This window comes from Oratosquilla oratoria, chromosome 31, assembly GCF_046742065.1.
Source record: "Oratosquilla oratoria isolate Oo_2021 chromosome 31, ASM4674206v1, whole genome shotgun sequence".
Taxonomy (NCBI): Eukaryota; Metazoa; Arthropoda; class Malacostraca; order Stomatopoda; family Squillidae; genus Oratosquilla; species Oratosquilla oratoria.
The window spans coordinates 12073316-12095855 of NC_134807.1; the positions used below are offsets into that span (position 1 = coordinate 12073316).

The following is a 22540-nucleotide window of genomic DNA, read 5'->3' on the forward strand; positions in this document are numbered from 1 at the left end:
ATCTTCTCGTGTCATGCTCCTTTAGGGAAAGCATATCTCAGCATATCCTGTGTCCCGTCAAATTTCCCTAATTCCTATCACTATTACCACTTCCCTATTTTCAAAGTATTCTCCATGTCCGGCCATATGGGCACTTTTCTTTATATTCCGTCTGCCGTCAGACAATTTTGTTTTTCCATCTCTGTGGAAACCTATCTGCGTGGATGACCATCTGTTCTTCAGCTGGTTCTCAGCTAGTAACAGAAATCCCACAACACTGCATATCTTCATACCTTCTTCACCGGGTGTCACTTCTTTCAGACTGTCGCCAAGCGATTTGATTAAAGTTCGTGGTACTTCCTCATTGGGTAACGGAGGGATTAAGACGTCTCCACACCCACATCGACACTTCATGCTACAACGCCATACGAAAGACGTCCCTGGCCCTGTTGGAATCTACAAAGAGTTTCTATCTACCAAAGTCCCTCAGATCCCTGAACCCAGGACCCTCTGTAGTGACGTCAACCCAGGACCCTCTGTAGTGACGTCATGTTCGTGGAGCCCCGTTGCATATCTAAAGGGGAGCCCTTGGCTATATACATACACCACAGCATTATCCGAATGTAATTACAAGAATACATAATTGCAAAAGCGTGCTCAGGTGTGTGAATTTCTACGTGAAAGATATACAGTGTGTGTGTGTGTGTGTGTGTGTGTGTGTGTGTGTGTGTGTGTGTGTGTGTGAGAGAGAGAGAGAGAGAGAGAGAGAAAGAGCGAGGTTGGAGAGGGAAGGGAAGAAGAGGAGGGAGGAGGAATGCGAGATGGGGAAGGAAAGCGAGGGATGTGGTGGAATGGGAGAGTTGAGAGAGAACGAGGGAGAGGGGACGACGGGAAAGGGACGGGAGAGGGACGGAGAAAGAAGGAAAAGGGACACAGAAAAAGGAAGAAGGAGAGTGTGTGTGTGAGTGTGTGTGTCAGTGTGCCAGTATGTCAGTGTGTTTGGTCGAGTATCATGCTCTGCAGGGCGCTCGATGTCTGACTCTAGCTAGCAGACAAAGCCCCCACACTCCCCGAGCTGCGCACCCACACGCTGGTACCCTCATACGAACAAGGTTTTTTTTTTACCCCTCCACCACCTAAACCTACCCAGCCACACCATTACCGATCCCATCTTCTACATACGAAGCAACAAGACAATCTTCCGTTTCCCTCATGTTTCACAAAACTGACTACTCTCTTGTGTATTCGGTATAATGTGACCTATTCCCCCCATCCGTTTACATATTCAGTTTACATAACACCTTCATTACATGTCTTGCATATATCTGCTCTTCTTTCTACTTGCGTATCCCCTGTTCTCCGTAGTATAAAAAAATGCCCTAATTATTTAATCCTAGAATGTAACTCACTCCCTTACATACTCAAGATACTTTTCTTCTCATATTACATTACCCATGTCACTACTAATCCCAGAAATGCCTTTATGTCTCGCATTTTTTCGTGCGTACTTACAATCATCTCGAAAGACAACCGCCTGAAAGCGACATGACGTCACAGCCCACTGGCAACGAACGACTGTGGCCTAAACGAACGCCAAACGCACATTTCAAAATAACGGCTGTGACTTCGACCTCGCCAAACCTTACTGAACAAGAAACACACACAATAACCCTTTCACATTGCCGTCCTTCCCTCACATACATCCTTCCTTCCACTTCCCTCCACATTCACCTCATCCACTACAGCCTCCACAAGAACATCCTTACCAGGAAGTAGGCAAGAGGTACTGACCTCCACATACCTCCATGATACTCCTCCATCCGCACCGCCTTCCCTATCCCGCTCCCTCCACAATAACCACTACCACCTCCTCCTCCCTCCACATCCTCATACCCTATAACCATCCTCCCTATAAGCTACATCTATGTACTTGAGCCAACACTGCCCTTTCGTTTGCAAGTTGCAGATGCGGTCTCTGGGGTGTTCTCTCTCTCTCTCTCTCTCCCTCTCTCTGTTACTATTCGTAGTATCCAGAAAAGGTGCAATGCTCGTGGTTCCATCTCCTAATCTTCAATTTACTATACCTAGCTTCAAATTCATGCAGTTCCAAATTAGTCTATATCATTGATTTCTAGTATTTACCTAACCATTCGTGTGTGTGTGTGTGTGTGTGTGTGTGTGTGTGTGTGTGTGTGTGTGTGTGTGCGCGCGCGCAAGCTCCCTCAAGCCTCCCAGAGACAACTCTTCACCTCCATTACCTCAATCCTCTACAACTCCCACCCCTCTATGCCAATACAACTACCTTCATTTAGCTACAACCTCGCTAAGGCCATCTACAGACTCACAACCTCAGCTACTGCTAGAACTCCTTGCCCCTACACTCGATGAAGAGTGTTGAGTTTCGTGTTGTTAAGAACTTTGGCCAAATAACTTCCATCTCTCCATCACAAGACCCTTCTTCCCTTCTGTCGTGACACTCTTCAATCTACCAACCGCCAGCCACTACTGGAGCCTACCTCCGCCTCTACCATCTCAATCTCCTATCACCACCAACAACATCACCACCACGACCCGCATCACCAGCAACAATATCACCACCACGACCAGCATCACCACCATCATCATCACGATCCACCATCTCACTACCAAAGGCAGTTCCATCATCATCACTTCTACCACCAATATCATCACGGCAACTACCATCACCACAACGACATCCTGATTTCTCACTTCCACCAGTACCACCACAATCGTTGCCAGCAGCATCGCTACCACCACCACCACTCCCTGATCCTCCTTAAAGCCTTCCCCATCTTGAAGCCTAGGATCTCATCCTGTTCACTTCCTACGGAAACTCCCGAAGTATCTTTGTTCCACCTGGGCCCCTTAAGTCTCCACGTGTAATCTTTTAATACTCCACCTTCCTCAATCACTCAATGGCTCGATGCCAATGCATGGGGGGTATGGGGAGGGATTTTATGGAATTATTACAAAGAAGTGTGTAACCGTTTCTTCATCTTCCCTTTTCCCAGATCTCCAGAACTCCTTATGTACCAGGTGATACTCTTCCTTTTATTCCACCCGCCACCACATGATTTTATTCGTCTCTAAAGCACCCAACTGGTAACAAAGGAGTTAAATCTTTACCCCTAAGGATTATATTCATTTTTCATTTCATATTTTCTTTTCACCCAGTGGCTTGTGATTACGATTTACATTTGTCCAACTCCCAGTCGGATTAAACAAGTACATATTCACACTTTTGACGTCTAAGTCAACTTAAGCTTCTTAACTACTTCAATAGTCGTCTACTAGTAAATAGTCACGTTGGTTGCTAAGCCTTTCACTCCTCTATCATCCGTGCCGCTCTCAAATAGAAACGAGATGAATCACACTTCTAAAAATCATCGGTAACCGTGCACAAAAAAGTCTTTATAAAAACATTATGTTTATCTTGCAAACTAAAGCAATACTGTTTTATAATTTAGGAAGTGTGTTCCGCCGCTACTGTTTGGAAGAAAAAGAAAAAAATCCCAGAGGATGCCGCCCAACTCTAATCCATAACGGTCTTATAAAACTTCGCTGCGCACTCTTCTTCGAAGATGTTCTTGATCTTCTACCCATTAAAATGTCCCCTCTACTACCTCTTCCTCCTGCAACTCGTCTTGCGCTGGGCGCCCTTCGTCTATCCCCCTTTTTCTTCTACCACGACCTCCTCCTCTCCTTCACCCGATGACTACAACCTTTACTCTTTCCAACATCTAACCTAAAGCAATATCAGTATCCTTCCAACGCGCGCGCTTTTTATGACCGTTACATAGAAAGCTATGACGTCATGTCGCTCTTGCTTTTTAAACCTCTACTTGATTCAAGCGCGCCGCTATCTCTCCCGCAACGACCAGAAATCTCTCTCCACCTTCTCTCCATCGCCATCAGAGGTCCGCTCCACCAAAAGAAGCCATGAAACCGCCTGTGCTGAAGATAATACCAGTCTCTCGTTTCCGAAAATATGCTACCCCACTGTGAGACCTACAGTAACCCCAAGACTGCACTATAATTACAGTAGCCCACAGTGCCGACATTTCCCCCGCCCGCTACATACACCCCAAGATACAATATTTCTTCCCCGTTGGGAAACCACGTTTATAACAAGTTCATACTATGTTCACCTGTAGAATATTTGTTTATTCTAATAATATTAATAATAACAATATCATAGTAAACGTGCATAGTACAAAGATTACATGAAAAAATCTATGAAAGAAGTTACTTTAAAATATTTTTACAGCCAAGTCGAAAAAATGGCCAAGACCAAGTACATCACGTTTAACTACATTCCATCCTCAGATATGCATAACCAAAGTAAACGAGAACCTATTAAGAATCAACTCAAATTATGCACAGATAAAAGCGAACGAAAAAATGTGCGTACGTACAGCTCACATGCCCAAGACACACGGAAATAATAACCATATGAAAGTATATACACGATGAGAGGGGGAGAGAGTGTATGAAAGGAAGGGGGAGAGAAAGATAAAGAGAAAGAAATAGAGGATGGGAGGGAGAGGGAAAGAGTAAGGATGGTAAGAAAGGAGGAGGGGAGAAGGGAGAGGAGGGAGGGAGGCAGGGAGAGGAGGGAGGGAGGCAGGGAGAGGAGGGAGAAGAGGGAAGGAGAGGAGGGAGAGGAGGGACGGAGGAAGAGGAGAGAGGGAGAGAGAGGAGAGAGGGAGGGAGATGAGGAAGAGAGGGAGATGAGGAAGGGAGGGAGATGAGGAAGGGAGGGAGAGGAGTGAGGCAGGGAGAGGAGGGAGCTAGGGAGAGGAGGGAGCGAAGGAGGAAGGAAGAGGAGGGAGGGAGAGGAGGGAGAAGAGAGAGGAGGGAGGGAGGGAGGAAGGGAGAGGAGGGAGGAAGAGGAGGTAGGGAAGGAGGAGGAAGAGGAAGGAGGAAGAGAAAGAAAACGGAGGAAGGGGAGGGGAGGGGAGGGGAAAGAGAAAAAGGAAGGAGGAAGGGAAGAGAGGGAAGGATGGGTGGAAGGGGTGGAGGGAGGGTGGAAGGAAGAGCGGGAGAGAGGGAAGGGGAGAGAACATTCTCGCTCCATCCTCTTGACCTCAACCCCATCTAACCCCAACTTCCACTCACCTCGACCTACCTCGATCTCCACAACATTTAACCCATCAATCCTGACCTCCGTAACCCCAAACCTCATTCTTCGGCCTCTCCAAGCCTCGACCTCTGCCAGCCACACATCTTGAGCCTTCGGGCCCGGAGAGGAAATGCCACAAGTCCCAGCTCGGAAAGGATCGAGAAAGATCGACTGGAATGGCTGGGAATGTGGAGAGCCGAACCGAGCCGAGACAAGCCGTGATGATATGTTTACCTCCATATGCTGGGATGTGGTAGGATGCGATCTTATGATGCGCTGTCATGGGATGCAACAGTCTTAGGAGGCTCTTCTCCCTGCGTAAATTTGTGTGGATGTGGGATGAAGGAATGGAAAGGGGGAATGGAAAATGAGAAAGAAAAGAAGAGAGGGAAGGAAGGAGTGTGGGAAGAAGAGGCAAAGAGATAGGCTGGTAGAAGAGGAAAGAAATAAGAGAGGAAGGAGAGAAGGGAGGAGAGAGGGGAGAAAGAAGAGAAGAAGAGGAGAAGGGAGGAATGAGAGAAGGGAGGAGAGGAGGGACAAAAGTGGAGATAAGAAGAGAAGGGAGGAAGAAGAGAAGGCAGGAGAGAGGTGAGAAAGAAGAGATGAATAAAAGAAGGGAGGAGAGAGGGGAGAAAAAAGAGAAGGGAGAGAAGGAAAAAAGAAGAGCGGAAGTAGAGAAAGGGGAAGAAGAGAAGGGTGAGGAAGATAAGGAGAATAAGAGGGAGGAATTATAGACGGAGGAAAGATAGGGAAAATGAGAGGGACAGAAAGAAATAGGGAGGGAGTGGGCGAGGTAGCCGGCGAACGAGAAATGTGGCATTGAAGGAGTGAGAGTGAGGGAGTGCAAGAGGGAGTGAGGGAGTGTGAGGAAGGGATGGAGGGACCGAGAGGGAAGGTGATGACATACAGACCGGGGAATACAGCAAGAAATTATGAGGCGGGAGAGGAGCGGAGGGAGAGCAGAGAAGCTGTCCGGGGGGGTGGGGGGGGTGGACGGCTGGGGTGAAAAAGGAGATAGGGCTACAGAAGAAAAGAGCATGGGGGCGATATAAAGGGAACAGGCGGTCTTGGGAGACGAGGTGGAGTGGACGGGAGCTGGGAGTGGAAGAGATCGGGTATGCTTGGGATGTTGCAGATCGAGAGTAAGCAAGTGACTGGAATGGGAGCAGTGTTGTGCATGCAAGAAGGACCTAAAACCAAAACTGAAAAAGGCAGACAAAGCAGAAGACGAGGGCAGAGACACGATTGAGAGTACAAAGATGAGAACACGAGAGAGAGAGAGTGAGAGAGGCAGGGGTAGGAAGGCGTGGTGGGGGGGGGAGGAAGAAGCGAAAGTAGGTGGGCATGGGAGAGAGAGAGAGACAAAGAAGCGGCGTAATAGCGTTGCGGCATTTCCGTGGATAGACGAGGGGAAGGAGGGACCGACGCATCGTCAGGAGTCGGAACCTATCTATCTATGTATGGCCCGCCGCCTGGGCCCAGCCGGGCTGGCTGGCGAAGACGGCGACGCAGCAGCAGCAGCAGCAGCAGCAGCAAACCCGGCGGCTCAGACGCGAGAAGAGGTGCGGCTTTGGATGCGGGTGGGGGCGGGGGCGGGGAAGGAGAGCGATTTGGGGGCAGAGGAAAGGGTTAGAAAGAATGGGGAAAAAAGCTTGGAAAGATATGTGTGGAGGGTTGAAAAGATATGGGTGAATGGAAGTGGGTATTCGAGGATTCGGGAAGGCTGAAGAGGGTTGGGGGAAAGGGGGGGAAAGGAGAGGAAAGAAAGGGAAAGGAGAGACGGGTAATGGAGAGGCGAAGAGAGGGGAGGGGAAAAGTGGGGAGGGAAATACGAGTATAGAGGGGAGAGGGTAATGGGAGGGGAAGGGAAGGGATGGAGGGGAAGGGAAAAGAGAGGAGGAGGAGGAGGAGGAGGAGGAGGAGGAGGAGGAGGACAGAGTGGGAGAGGGTATGGTAACCCGATATATAAGGAAACCGGAAAAGTTTCGAGAACGAGACGTGGGGGAGGAGAAGATAAAGTAATGGTTGAAAATTAAATAGAAGACTTGGATGATGTGACGCTAAGAGTCAGGCATGGCGGGAAAATCAGTTGCTGAAGAGAGATACGAGTCGAGTCGACTGCGGCCTCATAAAGGAACTAAGAAGGCAGGAAGGGAGAGAGGAAGAAGGCGTAAGGCCTTGGACTGTAGGCATGTAGCTCATGGCAATGCCAACCAGTCTGCCTGACTGACACAAAGCAGCTCAGTGATGATGCTTTCCTACACATCTAAGGCAAAGATATACAAACAGGACCCCGGCAGACTGGCGTCAAGTGGCGACCATGGCCTGGGAAGATCTCAAGTAGCAAGCAACATCTCATAGGCCTGTGTTTTCTTCCGGAGCGAGAGAGAGAGAGAGAGAGAGAGAGAGAGAGAGAGAGAGAGAGAGAGAGAGAGAGAGAGAGAGAGAGAGGAGAGAGAGAGGAGAGAGAGAGGAGAGAGAGGGAGAGGAAGAGGGAGAGGGAGAGAGAGAGAGAGGAGAGAGAGAGAGGGGAGAGAGAGAGAGGGGAGAGAGAGAGAGGGGAGAAAGAGAGAGGGGAGAGAGAGAGAGGGGAGAAAGAGAGGGGGGGAGAGAGAGAGGAGAGGGAGAGAGAGAGAGGGGGGGGGGAGGGGGAGGGAGAGGAACAAGGATGGAGTGTTATCGTCACCCCGGAGTCGATGTCGAGCTGTGGAAAGAGGAACTTCCCGACTCGGCACAGTGACTGTCACGGTCGAGGCCCCGCTCCCCTAGCGACTGGAGCTTAGGTACCGCGTTCGACAGCCCCCCTCCACCTCCCACCCTCTCCCTCCCCCGCTCGGTGTTGCTGCGAACTGCCGTGTTGCACTGATGAACGACGATGCTCGAGACTTGCGTTGCATGTCGTTATGCATGAACCTCGTATATCCGAAATTTGCTTTTCATTCCTCTCGCCTGTTTGCGTGGATCCCTTCTCCACGCCGGATCGGCGGCACGCAACAGCTCTGTCCAACTCGCCTGGGCTAACGCGGAGTGCACGCACGCACACAATACATGCACTATCTTGAACGCACATCGACACAGCCGTGCGGCTTCGCCATGCAGACGTTTCCTTGCAGAGAGCAGCTACGACTCCTTACCCCTCGACACCCTCTCCGCAAACTCATACACATGAACACACAAACGAACACACACCCTTGCACAAGACACTTCTGAGAGGGATGACGGAACAGGGAGTGGGGGAGGGGTGACGATTGGGAGAGATGAGGAAAGGGCAGCAGGAAGGAACCCCGATGAAATTAACACGAGGAAAGGAAACGACAAAAATCCCAGAGGTAAAAAAAATAATGAACCTCGACGTACAAGATTGGATTTGTGCATGGAGTCACGTTTGTGCGCCCGGACGCGCGCACGCACGCACGAAGAAATGCGTTAGAAAACGGCGACGGCTTAAGCAACGCTCCACTTCTCGTACTTTGTGAACGAACTGTGCTAACGGGTGACGCCAGACAGGTGTTCTTTTGTGTTTTAAATACTACATTCGACGACATTTTTGCGCAAGCGTCCTTCCGCACACATAATGGCGTGGAAATGAATATACGAATTTGCGGATTTAAAGACAAAGACAAAAGCAATCAAGGAACCTATATGGACGGATGAATTCAGGTCGTTCTTGCAGTCGGCACTGCGAATCGGGTGGAGCTGACGTTTGGCTCATAATAACTGATCTGTACGAACCAAAGCATTTCTGCCATGAGCACAAAACAAACCTATTACACGCGCATGGGCACACGCAACACACATACACGCACAAACACATTCGTGGGCATTAACAAGAAAACACAGGCAAGTTAGGCACACTGCATTAACCTGCACGAAACGCCGCATTAACCAGCACGAACACCATAACTAACGAACACGTAACAAACAAAAGCGGCTGTTTTATGATATACTGTTGGCTGTATCGACTATACACGTTACACAGTCACGAGAGACGACTACACGAAGACCAAATACTAGCTCTCTCTTGCACGCGCACGCACACACACACCGGCTAACTACATGAAGACAACGCACGCGCGCATGCACGAACACCCACACTCAGGCACTCGCACACGTAAAAACGGAAGCGCTCACAAAACACGGGACACGTACAAAATACGGAACAACAATACAGCTCCTGTGAGCCGGGGGTGTCAAGGAGAAAGAATGACTTTACGCATCAAGGTCGAGTTACGTTACAGAACTAACCCTCGTGATGTATAAAGTCTCGGCACACAAGCACCCCTCAGCAGCCAGACTGAGAGGCAGACTGTGACAGAGAAGAGAGCGACAGACAAGCAGACGGAAACAGATTGGAACAAAGTATAATAAAAGAGGAGAGGTGAGAGAGGGCGGGAGAAATAGACGGGGAAGAGAGAGAGAGAGAGAGAGAGAGAGAGAGAGAGAGAGAGAGGGATAGAGGTGGACGGAAGGAGGGAGGAAGAGAGAGAGAGAGGGAAGAGAGAGAGAGGGAAGAGAGAGAGGGAAGAGAGAGAGAGAGGGAAGAGAGAGAGAGAGGGAAGAGAGAGAGAGAGAGAGAGAGAGAGAGGGAAGAGAGAGAGAGGGAAGAGAGAGAGAGAGAGAGAGAGAGGGAAGAGAGAGAGAGAGAGGGAAGAGAGAGAGAGAGGGAAGAGAGAGAGAGAGAGAGAGAGAGAGAGAGAGAGAGAGAGGGAAGAGAGAGAGAGAGAGAGAGAGAGAGGGAAGAGAGAGAGAGAGAGGGAAGAGAGAGAGAGAGAGAGAGGGAAGAGAGAGAGAGGGAAGGAGAGAGAGGGAAGGAGAGAGAGGGAAGGAGAGAGAGGGAGAGAAACGTGCTGAGCCCGAGACGCGTGGCCAGCAAGAGCCTCGCACCGTGGCTATGACGTCGACGGAAGAGAGCAACCCAAGCCCGTACCATGAAAAACATGACACGTATACATACACACACCGTCGCGCTCATAATAGCGAGATACATACTCCGACCTCTACAGACGGAGAGCACACGAATGCCATATTAGTAGCAACTGGGCGAGAAGGCGTAAGACCTTGCCGGCTGTTGCCGCTACAGTTACTAAACCCCCGCATCTCATGTTGGGCCTAAGAGTAGTAATTTTGTTAGTTGATCCCACCACGTTGCACTGGTACAGCCTCGCTACCATGCGGCTAGTGTTTTGCCACTTCTTCCCATGTCTTAGAGCCGTGTTTTCAGTCATAACCCGAAAGTTGTGTCTGAGTAACCTCAACCACCAGCCGAAGAACCACGCCGAGAGCGACGTCCGGACGGGGAGGGGGAAGGGGAGGGGGAAGGTACCGTCAGGCCTAAGGCAACGACTGGGTGTACCTTCGCCTTTAAGGGCGAGCTGCTCATGCGCCCTCACCACCATAGAGTGATGCGGTGGCACCACCATCATCATCACCACCACCACAGGGTGCGGCACACCGACTACCACGTGGCATGACTTCCCATACGGGCTGAACAGTCCTTTGTTGCTCATTCAAGGACGTAGCCCTTTCGTATTCTGCCGCGTATGTTCATGGCCCTGAGCGTCTGCGTGTGTGTTTGTATTTTTGTAGGTTTGTTTAGCTATGTTCACATGCGTTGATTTTTACATAGATTTGTACTATGTGGGTGTGGGTGTATGTCCGCGTTTAGCTTTGTGTGCTTATTCGTATATATGTGGGTGTAGGTGTGTTTATGTAGGAGCACATGTGTGAATGTAGATGCATGTCACGTGTTTGTATGTTTAAGCACGTTTTGCTGCACTGCCTCGGACCCCATCAGTGTGACGGGGAAAAAAAGGATGACCCTTCACACATCAAGTACTAAGAGGGACAACGAATGGGTTCTTTGGATGGGTTGTTCTGAATCGAACTCCCCTTGTATGACGGGTAAAGGTCTTTTGGTTTACGTATTGTGAGTACGAGCGATGTGCGTGCGTAGGTGGGAATACGTGAAGAGATGGGGAGATATGGCCACAATGACAGAAATACATGAAGACACTCGTGATGTGGGCAATACTGAAGGGAGGTAGTGAGAAGTCACGGGGAGGGGGGGAGGGGGAGGTGAGGATGGGGTGATATGTGATGGAGGAAGAGGAGGAACAGGAACGGGAAGGAGGGACAGAACAAGGAAAAGAAAACGAAGATTAGTAATGAGAAGGACGAGAGAAAATGGAAACTGTACGAAAAGTGGGAAAACGAGATTAACAAGGGAAAGTTAACCCTTTCGCTGCTGCGGGGGTGGCAAGGAAATGAACTGAATCTAACGTTTGCCTCTGCCTGAGACCATAAGGCCTACACTAGACAGTTCCATGTCCATTACCACCAATCATCCCCATCCATAGTTATCTAACCTCTTAAAACAATAGTTTCAGCGCTCACTACATCATGGTTACTAAGCCTATTCCATTCGTTAACCACTATTGGTAAACCAGTTCTTGCCTACCCCCTTCAATCTAAAATCGTCCGATTTAAATGACCAGATATGGCAAGAATAATAAAAAGAAAAGGAGATCCGGAAGGGAAGGGGTTAAGAGAAGTACAAAGAAAGGTGGTGATTTGGGAGTGGTGAAGGGGAAAAGTGGTGATGAAAGAGGAAGATGTTGGGGGAAATGGTGGTGGTGATGAAGGAGGAATGTGATAAAGGGAAATGGTGATGGAGATGGTGGTGAGAGAAGTGGATGGTGAAGGGAGATGGAAGAGGCAGGGATATGGAAGGCTATGAAATACTAAACATATACAAGCTGAGCAAATACATGAGACCGCAGAGTTGGCGGTATTTGCGTGTTCCGTACTTTCTCGTGTAAGCCTCTGCGGTAACATCACGTACGTGTCTTCGCGTGAATGTAAAACGAACAGATTATCTACTTTCAACAACCTTTTGGCATACCCTGTTCCGTGAACACGCATGCGCTGTTGCCACGTCTAAACGTGCAAGTGCTGTGCCAAGTCTGCGTTATTTTCCGACTTGTGTGGTCCACACGAATTTTTGCCAACTATCTGTATTCATAGCTCGACAATTTCGTGGTGTTCTTGTCTCCATGCTTCCGATATTGTAATTATGACTTACAATTCGTATTACCGAAATACTGTAAGAAATAACTAGACAATAATTAGAATAAACAAGATAACTTAGGCTCGAAGTGTAATTCATCTGCAGTTAAGGACACCACAAGTCCGCTGCAGAACTTTAGAATTCTGTTGTACTCCAAAGGGAAACAATTGCTCGCCGCTGTGCCTGCATATTTTGGTATAAATAATATTCGATGTCACACATGCCTGAAAAAAAAGTCCGCTTGATTATTCGTGACATTTTTTTTTTTTTTACTTCTGCACACAGCCAATTGCCGAGGAACTTGTTTGTTCAACTGTACATATGAACCGCCAGAAGAGGAACTATCAGGCCCTAGCGTTGGCCGTCCATCCGGTCATCCTCTTGAGGCTCACGTTCCTTATTGTCCTCAGCTTACGTGCTGCGTGTCAGGCAGGTAGGCAGGCAGGCCTTCCGACCCGACACAACATTGCAAGGCACTCTTGCCAATGTGACACAAACGCCAACAGCTGCGGCTTCATGCGCCAACCCTGTCTGACCTAATCGACACACACACACACACACACGCACACACACACACAATAGAATGAATTACGAAAATGCGACAACACAGTTTCGTATGGCACCTAGTTCGCGCGCTTGCATACACGTTATCAAATTTGAAAACATCTTTAGCATTTATACTTTACAGCAAACCCTACCCAACTTTAAAACTACATTATATCCTTCGTTTTTAACCAAATTTCGACATTTAAGGACGTTGTTTTAAAGCTGTAACTGCATACCAGGTCCATAACGAAATATGTAAAGACTGTGGGATGGGTGGCAATATCAATCGAGCTATGACGATCTCTTCGGTCAACGGATTTTTTCCCCTGTTGCTGGATGCAGCCCGCTGGCGATGTACACGTTATCTCAGAATGGGAACATGTGACTGTTTAGCAATATTAATCAGTTAACTTTATCATAACCGTTCTTTTTAAAAGTAATATTTCTACTTAACCACACCCTTTAGACTCTATACAACGGAAAGAATTTTTATTCAGGGCTTGGAGTTTCCACACAAGAAATTGTAACGCTGGAACCATGACTGGATAATCTGACAGAAAAACATTCACAGTTAAGCGCCTCTTGGTGTAGTTACGCATACAGCCTCCCAGTCATTCGAAACATCACGAGAGTAATTCAGCAATAAATTAATAAATTGGATTCTACGTTATCATTTTACCTTTTCAGAATTTCTATACGATTGTGAAAACTGGAACATGAACGTTGTGAAAGTCAGCGGACGTGAAGCTTAATGTGAAGTCTGCTATTTTACAGTTGTGAAAGAGGTCGACTGTGAAGAATTGTGAACGAGAGAAGCTGTGTGTGTTTGTGTGTGTGATTCACAATTGTCTTTGGATCACGTGCTGGACTCGTGAACGACAGCTATTTCCCTATCGAAAGAGAGCTCAGAACTCGTATATGACCGACCTATGGGTAATGCTGTGACCTTACACACACACACACACAACTCCCCGCTCACGAGAACTGGAGTAACAACCCGCAGCGGAGGGATACTGAAATTATTTCAGCCTTGGGCGGGATTCGAACCCGGACCTCCGTAGTGGCAGCCGGGAACTCTACCAACTGCGCCACGAGTTGTGTGTGTGTGTGTGTGTGTGTGTGTGTGTTTGTGAGGGAGAGAGAGAGAGAGAGAGAGGGAGGGAGAGAGAGATAGGGAGAGAGAGAGAGAGATCATGGCCATGTCACGATGTTATCTCTTCTTTCTCTTTCCTCTCATCTTCCCACGATGCCTCTCCGCCTGGTGGCTGGCACACCAGACGGCAATGGAGAAGACTCGAAAGCAGCCCTTGGAGAACCAGTAATGTAATCAAACAGAAGACTTGCAAGGCTGCCTAGCACTCTATCCATTATGCATCATCACATCCCGATGCAAATTTACTATCATAAGGTATTCCGGTAGAAGGGTGCAATGGAAGAGAACAAGGCAAGAGCGCGGACCAAGAGGCGAATATGTATATGAATACTTCCAGAAACATCGAGAAAGTGGAAGAACGCACGACGGGAGACCAGCTTACAGACCCAACGCAGAGAGCAAACATTCTTTATTGATACGCTTCATCAAAATCGACCGGAACTCCTCCTTCCAAGTCATCCTGTTTGATCTACCGTGAAATCTAACCAGATGCGACCTTAACGCAGCCTACCCCGGTCCCCAACGCTTCTGGGGGCAGAAGCCACGAACGATCGGGAGGAATTTCGCGAAAAGTACAGGTGCAATGAGCGCCAAGCACGGGACAGCGACGGAGAACCTACATCAACGTGACAAGCAGACACCGGAAGGGGGCAGAAGAGGCTCATGGCACTGCAGACCTCGTGGTACAAAAAACAGTCAAGAGTCGAGAAGATAAAGGAAAACGAGGAGGGGGAGGAGGGGGGATGAAAAAGAAAGAAAGCAGGCGGATAAGAAAGGAAGATGGAGGAGAAGAGAGAATGAAGGAAAGCCACCGAGCGAGGCGCGCGAGAGAAGGCATGCTCGGCAGACGGCGGGCGGGCGGACGGAAGGCCAGCCGGCGCCCTTTGTTCATTGATTAGCAGCAGAAGGCTCCTCCGCGTCGGAGCCTGCACAGGCACTCGCGCTCGCAGCCCATCCCGCGTCACGACACCCAAGGGCGCGCCCACACACGCCGCGGAGCTGCGGACACGGCAGCGGCATTCCCTAAGGGCCTGGGTTCTCAACCCTAGGGGCCACGAGTCCCTGTGGGCTCACCAATCCCTTGAGGACCAATGGGAGCCACAGATCTAAGACAAATGGGAGTTCGTGGACGCATAACGATTTAGTTTAATATTAAAATGGTCTTCTCCAGGTGATTAAAGAACAGCAATACAAAAGTATGGGTTATGTGGTGACGAGAATCCTTATCTTAAACAAAGGCATTGTTCGCCCAAAAGCATATGTCCGTGTGCATGACCTGGGAATTACTCACGCCACAGAACATTACGTAAATGCGCCACGAGATATGACACACACGAGCTTCTATTGGTAACAGGTCTGGTGCTGATAGATGTGCGTGCACAATGAGGCAGAAACTGAACTGTCCATAACTGAATAAACCATAGATAAAAGGTCTTTCTTCATTCGTTTAACACACTATGAATCAGCACATTTCATTAACCCTCACGAATAGTTTTATTTCCTTTACAGCGTACACCTTTTGAATACGTTTGTCATTCATTCTTCTGCACACCAATGGATTACGTTTCGAACTCATCCTAAAACCGAAACGATTCCATGAACATGTGCTCTTGCAATGCACCAGCCAACCTTGCTTACCGAAGACTCAAGAATTAAACCCTAATTAATTTCACAATCAGTATTCGTGGAAATCATCACCACAGCAAATTAGTGTGTGACGTCATACCCTTCCAATGAATCGACTGTGGGTTGTTGATCCTGATCCCGTTTGAGAAGTTCCTACTCTGAGAGAAGCACAACCGTCCTCCTCTACTTCAGTCCCCTCCCTCGACCTACCTCTCCAGCAGTAACTCTCACTCGCAACCTCCTCACCTCTTCGAGGAGGAGGAGGAGGAGGAGGAAGAGGAGGACATCAGGTGGGCAAACATTCATGAAGTCGTGCCCTACTATCACAGCTCCTCTTCTGACCTCGCGTCTCGCCTCTGCAGCAGTTCATCTCCACAGCCTCCTTGGCATTCCAAACCATAAATCTCGCACGTTCTCAACACCTCTTCATCTCCCTCCTTACCTGCAACCCGCTCCCGTCCTCTCCCATTGTCAGCCTCCCACCCCAAACCTCCTCCATAACCATCCATTCTCTTCCCATATACCTACTCTCCCTTCCCCCACAAAGATCCTTCAGTCTCAACAAACACTTCTATAACGATCCCCGATACCAATTCTCTTCGATTCTTCCATACCCCTTCCTACTTCAGAAATACTACAACTTAATTAAATTGGACAAAATTATATTTAAGAAGGAAATCGGCAAGATCTGGTTTAGCAATGGTGATTAACGAATGGAATAGACTTAGTGCTGAAAATATCGGTTGTCTTAAGAGAGGGTTGGATAATTTGATAATTTTATGGATGGGGATGATTGGTGGTAATGGACATGGAACTGCCTAGTGTAGGCCTTATAGTCTCTTTCATTCTTATGTTCCTATTTCCAACAACCTCCACCCAGGGTTCCCTTTAACGAACCTAGTACCTCCAAGCCTCAACCTACTAGGTTGAATGTGGCACTTTCAAAGCCTTTTTGATCCTTGCTAGCACCAGACTACTTTATTCAGCTTAGAGGACCTCTTAGACGTTGCATGTTTAAAAAATATCGACTCCATTTTCCACTAGAAAAACAAAATATCCAAGGACTTAGTTCAAGCTGACTACAAGTGATTTCATTCATCAAAATAGGAAGCCCTGAACGGCAAGTTAAAATACACTGTGTGTGTGTGTGTGTTATGTATGTATATATATATATATATATATATATATATATATATATATATATCGACTTTTCCTCCATTCTTCCAGCCTACTACCCATTTCCAATGTACACACCACCGTCTTATCCGATAATACAAGACTCCTTTTCTGCTTCCTCACGTTCATATCCCTTCGCTATTCTACACCACAAGCCAGCTCTCCAGAGTACAACCCCGTCTACTCCCAGTCCCATACCACATCACCTTCCCCGTGACGATTATCCCTATAGACAAGTCTTATCCGTGTTTTACCGACGTATCCCTCTCTCTACCCTCCAACCATAACTCTCTATTCCCCCCACCCCCGTCCACGCTTCCTCCCTCTCCCTTCAAAACCTTTAATTCACTAACTATCCTCCCCTCCCTTCTACCCCTAGTCTTCTTTTCAAAACACACAATAACTCCTGCAGGGCAGTCGTCACGCGAATCGGAACAGTGCATCAGCGCGTTCTCATGCACACACAAGCTGTGCTTTGTCACGGCAGCCTGAAGCACAAGGAGCGGAAGATTCAAGCAGACTATGAGGGGCGTCGGGCAAGGAGGGTGGGGAGGGGGAGGGGGTACGTGGGATGTAGGGGGGCAAACAATAAGAGTAACAGCCGTAGGTATAATCACAGACGGGAAGGGGGAAAGTAACAAAGCCGCGAAGGAGAGACGACGGTTAATGAGAGGAGGAGAGGAGTGAGGTGGGGTGGGGGGTTAATGAGCGTGGGCTGAGTCTTGCAAGGAGAAGGATAGAGAGGCAAGGCTGCTGCTGTTGGCGGTGTCCGTGTCCGGCGTGCGGGGGACACTAAAGCTCTCGCTAGCTCCTTGAGCGATGAGGGCTGGAAAACGAGCTTACTACATTGAGGAAAAGAACATTGTTATCAACTATTAGTGCGCGCGTGCCTGCGTGAGAGAATGTTCATACACAAGTATCGAATGTCTGCTCAATACGAGGTCTACCCAAACGGATATTTTATTCAGAGATATTTTTTTTAACGATTTCCCTACCAAAGGTTACCACGGAACTGAATACAGTACCTAGATGGCAACCGAAATAAATCAGCACGTACGCACAAAACTTACACTCAACTACCTTACAACATATGCCAGAAGTACTGGTCCAAACGCGAAAATTGTCGAATTACTGAACACAATTATGTACTTGTGCTATGCACAATTCCCTTAGGTGAATACAAATTTTTGTTAACATGTGTCAAATACGTCAGAAGCACCCTTGCTCTACTAGCAGACGACAAACCACGCGGGATAAATACAAACACCTATAAATAGGACGAATACTGTCGGAAGTTTTAAATGCACAAGGTGACAGTGCGCTTTGGCGTATGAAAAAAACGTTCATTTGTGAACCCGTACCTCCATAACGCAAGAAAAAGTACTGGCAAGAAATTGCAACGGGAAGTAACGGATATTTTCAAACCAATGCCTACGACAGTGACGTATTAAAACAAACGCTTCAAAAGATTAGCGCAGGAGATGAGGGAGGAAAAAGGCAACATTAACCATATGGTATGGCAAAAAAGAAGTCTTTACAGACTAAGTCGACTGTTGTGCACACGATAAAAAATTATGAAGCAGGGTGGCTATGCCTTCCGTAACGATTAACGTCTGGTGTTTCCCAATACATTTCGTCCTTGTGCCATTGCGATTCGCTTGTACCATGCACCGGTACTTTATCGTTACATTATAAAGACTGCTCCACTAAAGCGGAACTAAAATATAAGTTCAAGCATAGAGTCTGAATAAATAATCCTGTACAAATTAACGTTCCTCAAAAGTGCAGCGACAAAAGTTTTGTATCAATAAACATAATTTACAGGTACTTTGAAATTTAATCAATTTAAGTATAATATGACCTTAAGAAGAGAGCAATGCCACATATTCACATTAGCTTTAGTGTTTAGTCATTGATGCCAACACGCAAACAAATCTGATTAATGTAAATAATACTAAAACCGGAAAACACAATGAAAATAGGTGAGGAGTTGTCAGGTTCGCTGAGAATGAGAAGGGCAGTGGCTACAGTATGAGGAACTGCCAGGTAGTCAAGTTCGCACACTCTGGCCCGATTCACACGCCCAGTTACCAACTGAGAAATATTTCCTAGTTATTAACATGGTCTGAAACAAGGATGAAGACTTCCTACATTGGGGCAATACAGTTTCTACATGATCATATCACAACATTTGGTAACGGCAGCAGCATTACGGGTAGATTTGAAGCATAATGACTCGTATTAAAGATATACATAAAAAACTGCGTTGCCAGACACCTCCACACGGGTTTCCGAAGTTGCGAAGACAAAAGGTGGGCTGGTAGGATGTACAACAAACGACTCACAAACCACCTCACCGAAAGCCTGTTTGCCTTCATCACTACGTTCACCTTCATTTTTAACCATGCGTCTAATTATGCACGAATACTGTTCTCATCTTCATATCTGGGTCTATGCACTTGCTGGATCAATGACGACCGCTCACAAAAACTCAAGCTTCGTGTCCGGTATGAAGACGACAGCCCCCTCCCCCCACAGAATAATAATTTATAAAAGATAATCAACATTCTCCCGGCAAAGTAGCAATAGTCATTAACCACAGTACCACATTTCAATACAAAATAATACTAACATCCTGAATTTGCAGCAGGTTGCGTTCTGTAGTTTCACAAAGTACAACCTTACTAATCCCCATTCACAAGTGCTTTCTTGTCGAGCTCAGCGCAGAACCTTGAACTGGTGGGATTAGACCCATCCACTGTGATGACCCATTTACATATTTTCTTCTGGTTAACCCCACGTGGTTTTATTCAACTTAAAGTCTGTATCTTAGAATTTCTTACTTTACATGGGACCCAACCCCAAGGTTTCGACTTTTTTTTTAACATTACCTCGAAACATTTTACCGATGTCCTAGTCACTTGTTTTCTTTGTTCTTTTATAATGAAATTTTGTGCCTATGACTATCCTAGTCACTAAAATGCATTACTTAATTGTCTGCACATCTGGGCCCACTTTCTACAAGTAGTTGAACTCGGACTGTGCTAAATATGAACGGGGTTTCTAATCCTGAGCAAGGCAGAGAATACGAAATCTCACTCGAACTAAACGTAGTTGACACACAACGTACGAAAGCACACGAAACCAGAACACGCAACGCAAGAAAAAAAAAGTTAACGAAATGACCATCACCTGTTACACATAATAGTTTGGTAAAAAAAAAAAAAAAAACAATATCGAAGAGTGAAGATAAACAGGATTCTAACAACTTTTATACCAACGACTAAAAAAAAAAAAAAAAAAAATTCATGATATCCACAATGGAGAATAAAATAATCACAAGAATAAATAAATAACCAAACTTTATCGGCTTACTAATGGAAACCACAGCATTAATTTATTGCTTAGGGTGTTGTTTATAACCACACCTTTATATATATAAGCCATTAATTAAACAGATAACCCTTGACCAAGACTGAAGATTAATTGAAATAGCCTTAACCCTAATTTGAGTCAGTTTCTAGTTCAGTTGAACAAAGTCTAAACACACCGCAAATACATGACTTGTAAATTTTCTTCCTATATGGCTGAGTCGTCCTTATACATAAATACTACCTGGACCGCGAGATATACAATCGCAATTGACGGCACAGCCATCGCTTGGACTAAGGACAAGTTGAAGAATTTTTTCTTCCTAAGCAGAAAATGTGGTACACAGTTGAACTTCTTAACATCTTACCTCAGTTTTTCGCCAATCTGTATCAGAATTGCACACTTATCATTCTATCTATCAAGCAATTCTATGCAATTAGGGATACCTGAGTCAACTTTAGACAATTTATTCGTACTAGCAATAAGTCGATTTCACTCAGTGGGGGGAGGGGTAGGCACATCAGCATGACAAGGTTAGTCGATAAGTGCTTGAATCTCTCATTACCAAATATTTCCACACAGACAGAAAAAAAGAAAAGGTTTGGCATTGGAAAGAATAAAACAGGTACTTGGTGCGGAAGGAGGTAATTATGAGCAATACGAAAACAAGACACGAACTGTTCAAGGCTATAAAAAGGTATGATTGTGGTGGAGGAAAAAAATTCTAGCATACGCGAGGTCATAACTTGAAGATGGTTATTGTTGGGGTTATCTACCCTAAAATCGTCAAAGAGTAAACCTAACCCGACCTAACCTCTTGACAAAGAACTTTGTCTTAGTCTATTCTGCATAATCAATCAACGGAAATAGTAATCTCAACTATCATGTATGGTGACCATGGGAGCCGGCTGTGTAGCCGTAGGTCCCGGTGGGATTTCTTCCAGGGTCCCCAAAAGACGCCTCAAATAGATGGTTCAGATTTGGTAACTCAGTATTTATATTCACTATAAACGCAAAGACCGACAATTAAAGGGAGACAAAAAAAAAAAAAAATTACTCAACTTCATAAATCCGCACACAGAATAAAATTAGAGAATTAGGTAAAAAATAAAATTGCTATTCGCCAATGTTATTTTCTAACCACAACTTAAACCTTAATTTGATCTTACTTAACCCAACTGATTGCTGGCTTAAACTCGAAAAACCTACTGTGTATTATCTGTATATGTCGGTTCCCCATTTACATTGAAAAGAAAAGTATATGTGTAAAACTAATATTACTCAATTTATATCGTGAACTGCTAAAAAAATGTTCCACTTAAATACATAAGCTATCTAATGACGTGGTTACGTCACGATAATCCACATTCGATGAGTAAAATTAACCTTATAAAAATCCATACCAATATTCACATACACCATCCTCTAAGCGACTAAATGTACACTACATAAACAATGTCGTCACAAACTCACAAGTGATAGACAACTGAAGTTCATGAAAGAGCCAACACATGAATTTTGAGCAGTAATGAATGTTAAATCTTTAAAAATATGTACCCTACTTTCTTGTTGCAATACATCACAGTATGCCTAAAGCCATCACGTTCTACTGGTCGATTTCCAAACTAATGACACAAATATGCGCTAGCGGCACAGCTTTCATCCGTACGACAATTCCATGCGATGCGAAGATTCTGTGACCAAATTACATATCCTACGAGCTTTGGGCAAGGCAACATAACGAACAACTTACCTGTCTCTGTAGAGCAAGCAAATCCGCTCTTTAGGCACGCGTAGCCGTTTCGATATAAGCCGACGCAAATATTCTACGCTGTCTGTTGCGGCCACACGGAGCTCCAACTGGCCGCCGGTGGTTGGCGTTACATGAACGCATATCATGTCCAGGGCACGACCACATGCACATTTAGGCTGCTCACCGTCACCTGCAGAGCTATTACTACCACAGCGCTCCATCATCACACACGAAGGTCGTCGTCGCTAGCGCACATATACACACACAGATGGTGCCGGCAACAACACTAGGCCAGCAAGCAAGCAAGAGTAGCTTAGCAGTACAGTTCTGCTCGCGACACCCACTCAAGACAGACTACTCGACCTGCACCACGGAACGGGGGTCGGGCCGCGGACCTTGAGTTGCCAACGTCTTAATTTTGCTATATTTATCTAGCTTTTCCTTTAACGTCCGGTCTTCATTTATCCCCAACTAATCAATTTGTTCTTATAATTAATTTAATTGTCTTTTCAAGTTGCCGCGCAAATAATAATTGATAAATATTAACTTCTCAAGCCATGCTCTGCGTATGGCAGCACTCACCTAAACAGCTGAGCGAAACGATACCAAACTGTAGGGATTTTTTCCTCTGAATTGCAAGTGGTGAGTCAGGATGCAATTGGTGTACAAGACACATCTTTACCCACCTCCTCTCGTCTTTACGAAGGCGTGAGGCAAAATCAGAGC

General features: G+C 46.5%; 1 protein-coding gene across 2 annotated transcripts in view; it reads right to left on the reverse strand.

The window, feature by feature from the left end:
- Positions 1–22180, reverse strand: part of stx (ubiquitin-like domain-containing protein stuxnet) — a 475332-nt gene extending 453152 nt beyond the window's left edge. For both annotated transcript variants that reach the window (XM_076213308.1, XM_076213307.1), the window contains exon 1: positions 21815–22180. In XM_076213308.1, the coding sequence (XP_076069423.1) occupies positions 21815–22038 (224 nt within the window). In that variant the 5' untranslated portion in view covers positions 22039–22180. The remainder of the gene's footprint in view (positions 1–21814) is intronic.
- Positions 22181–22540: the final 360 nt, after the last annotated feature.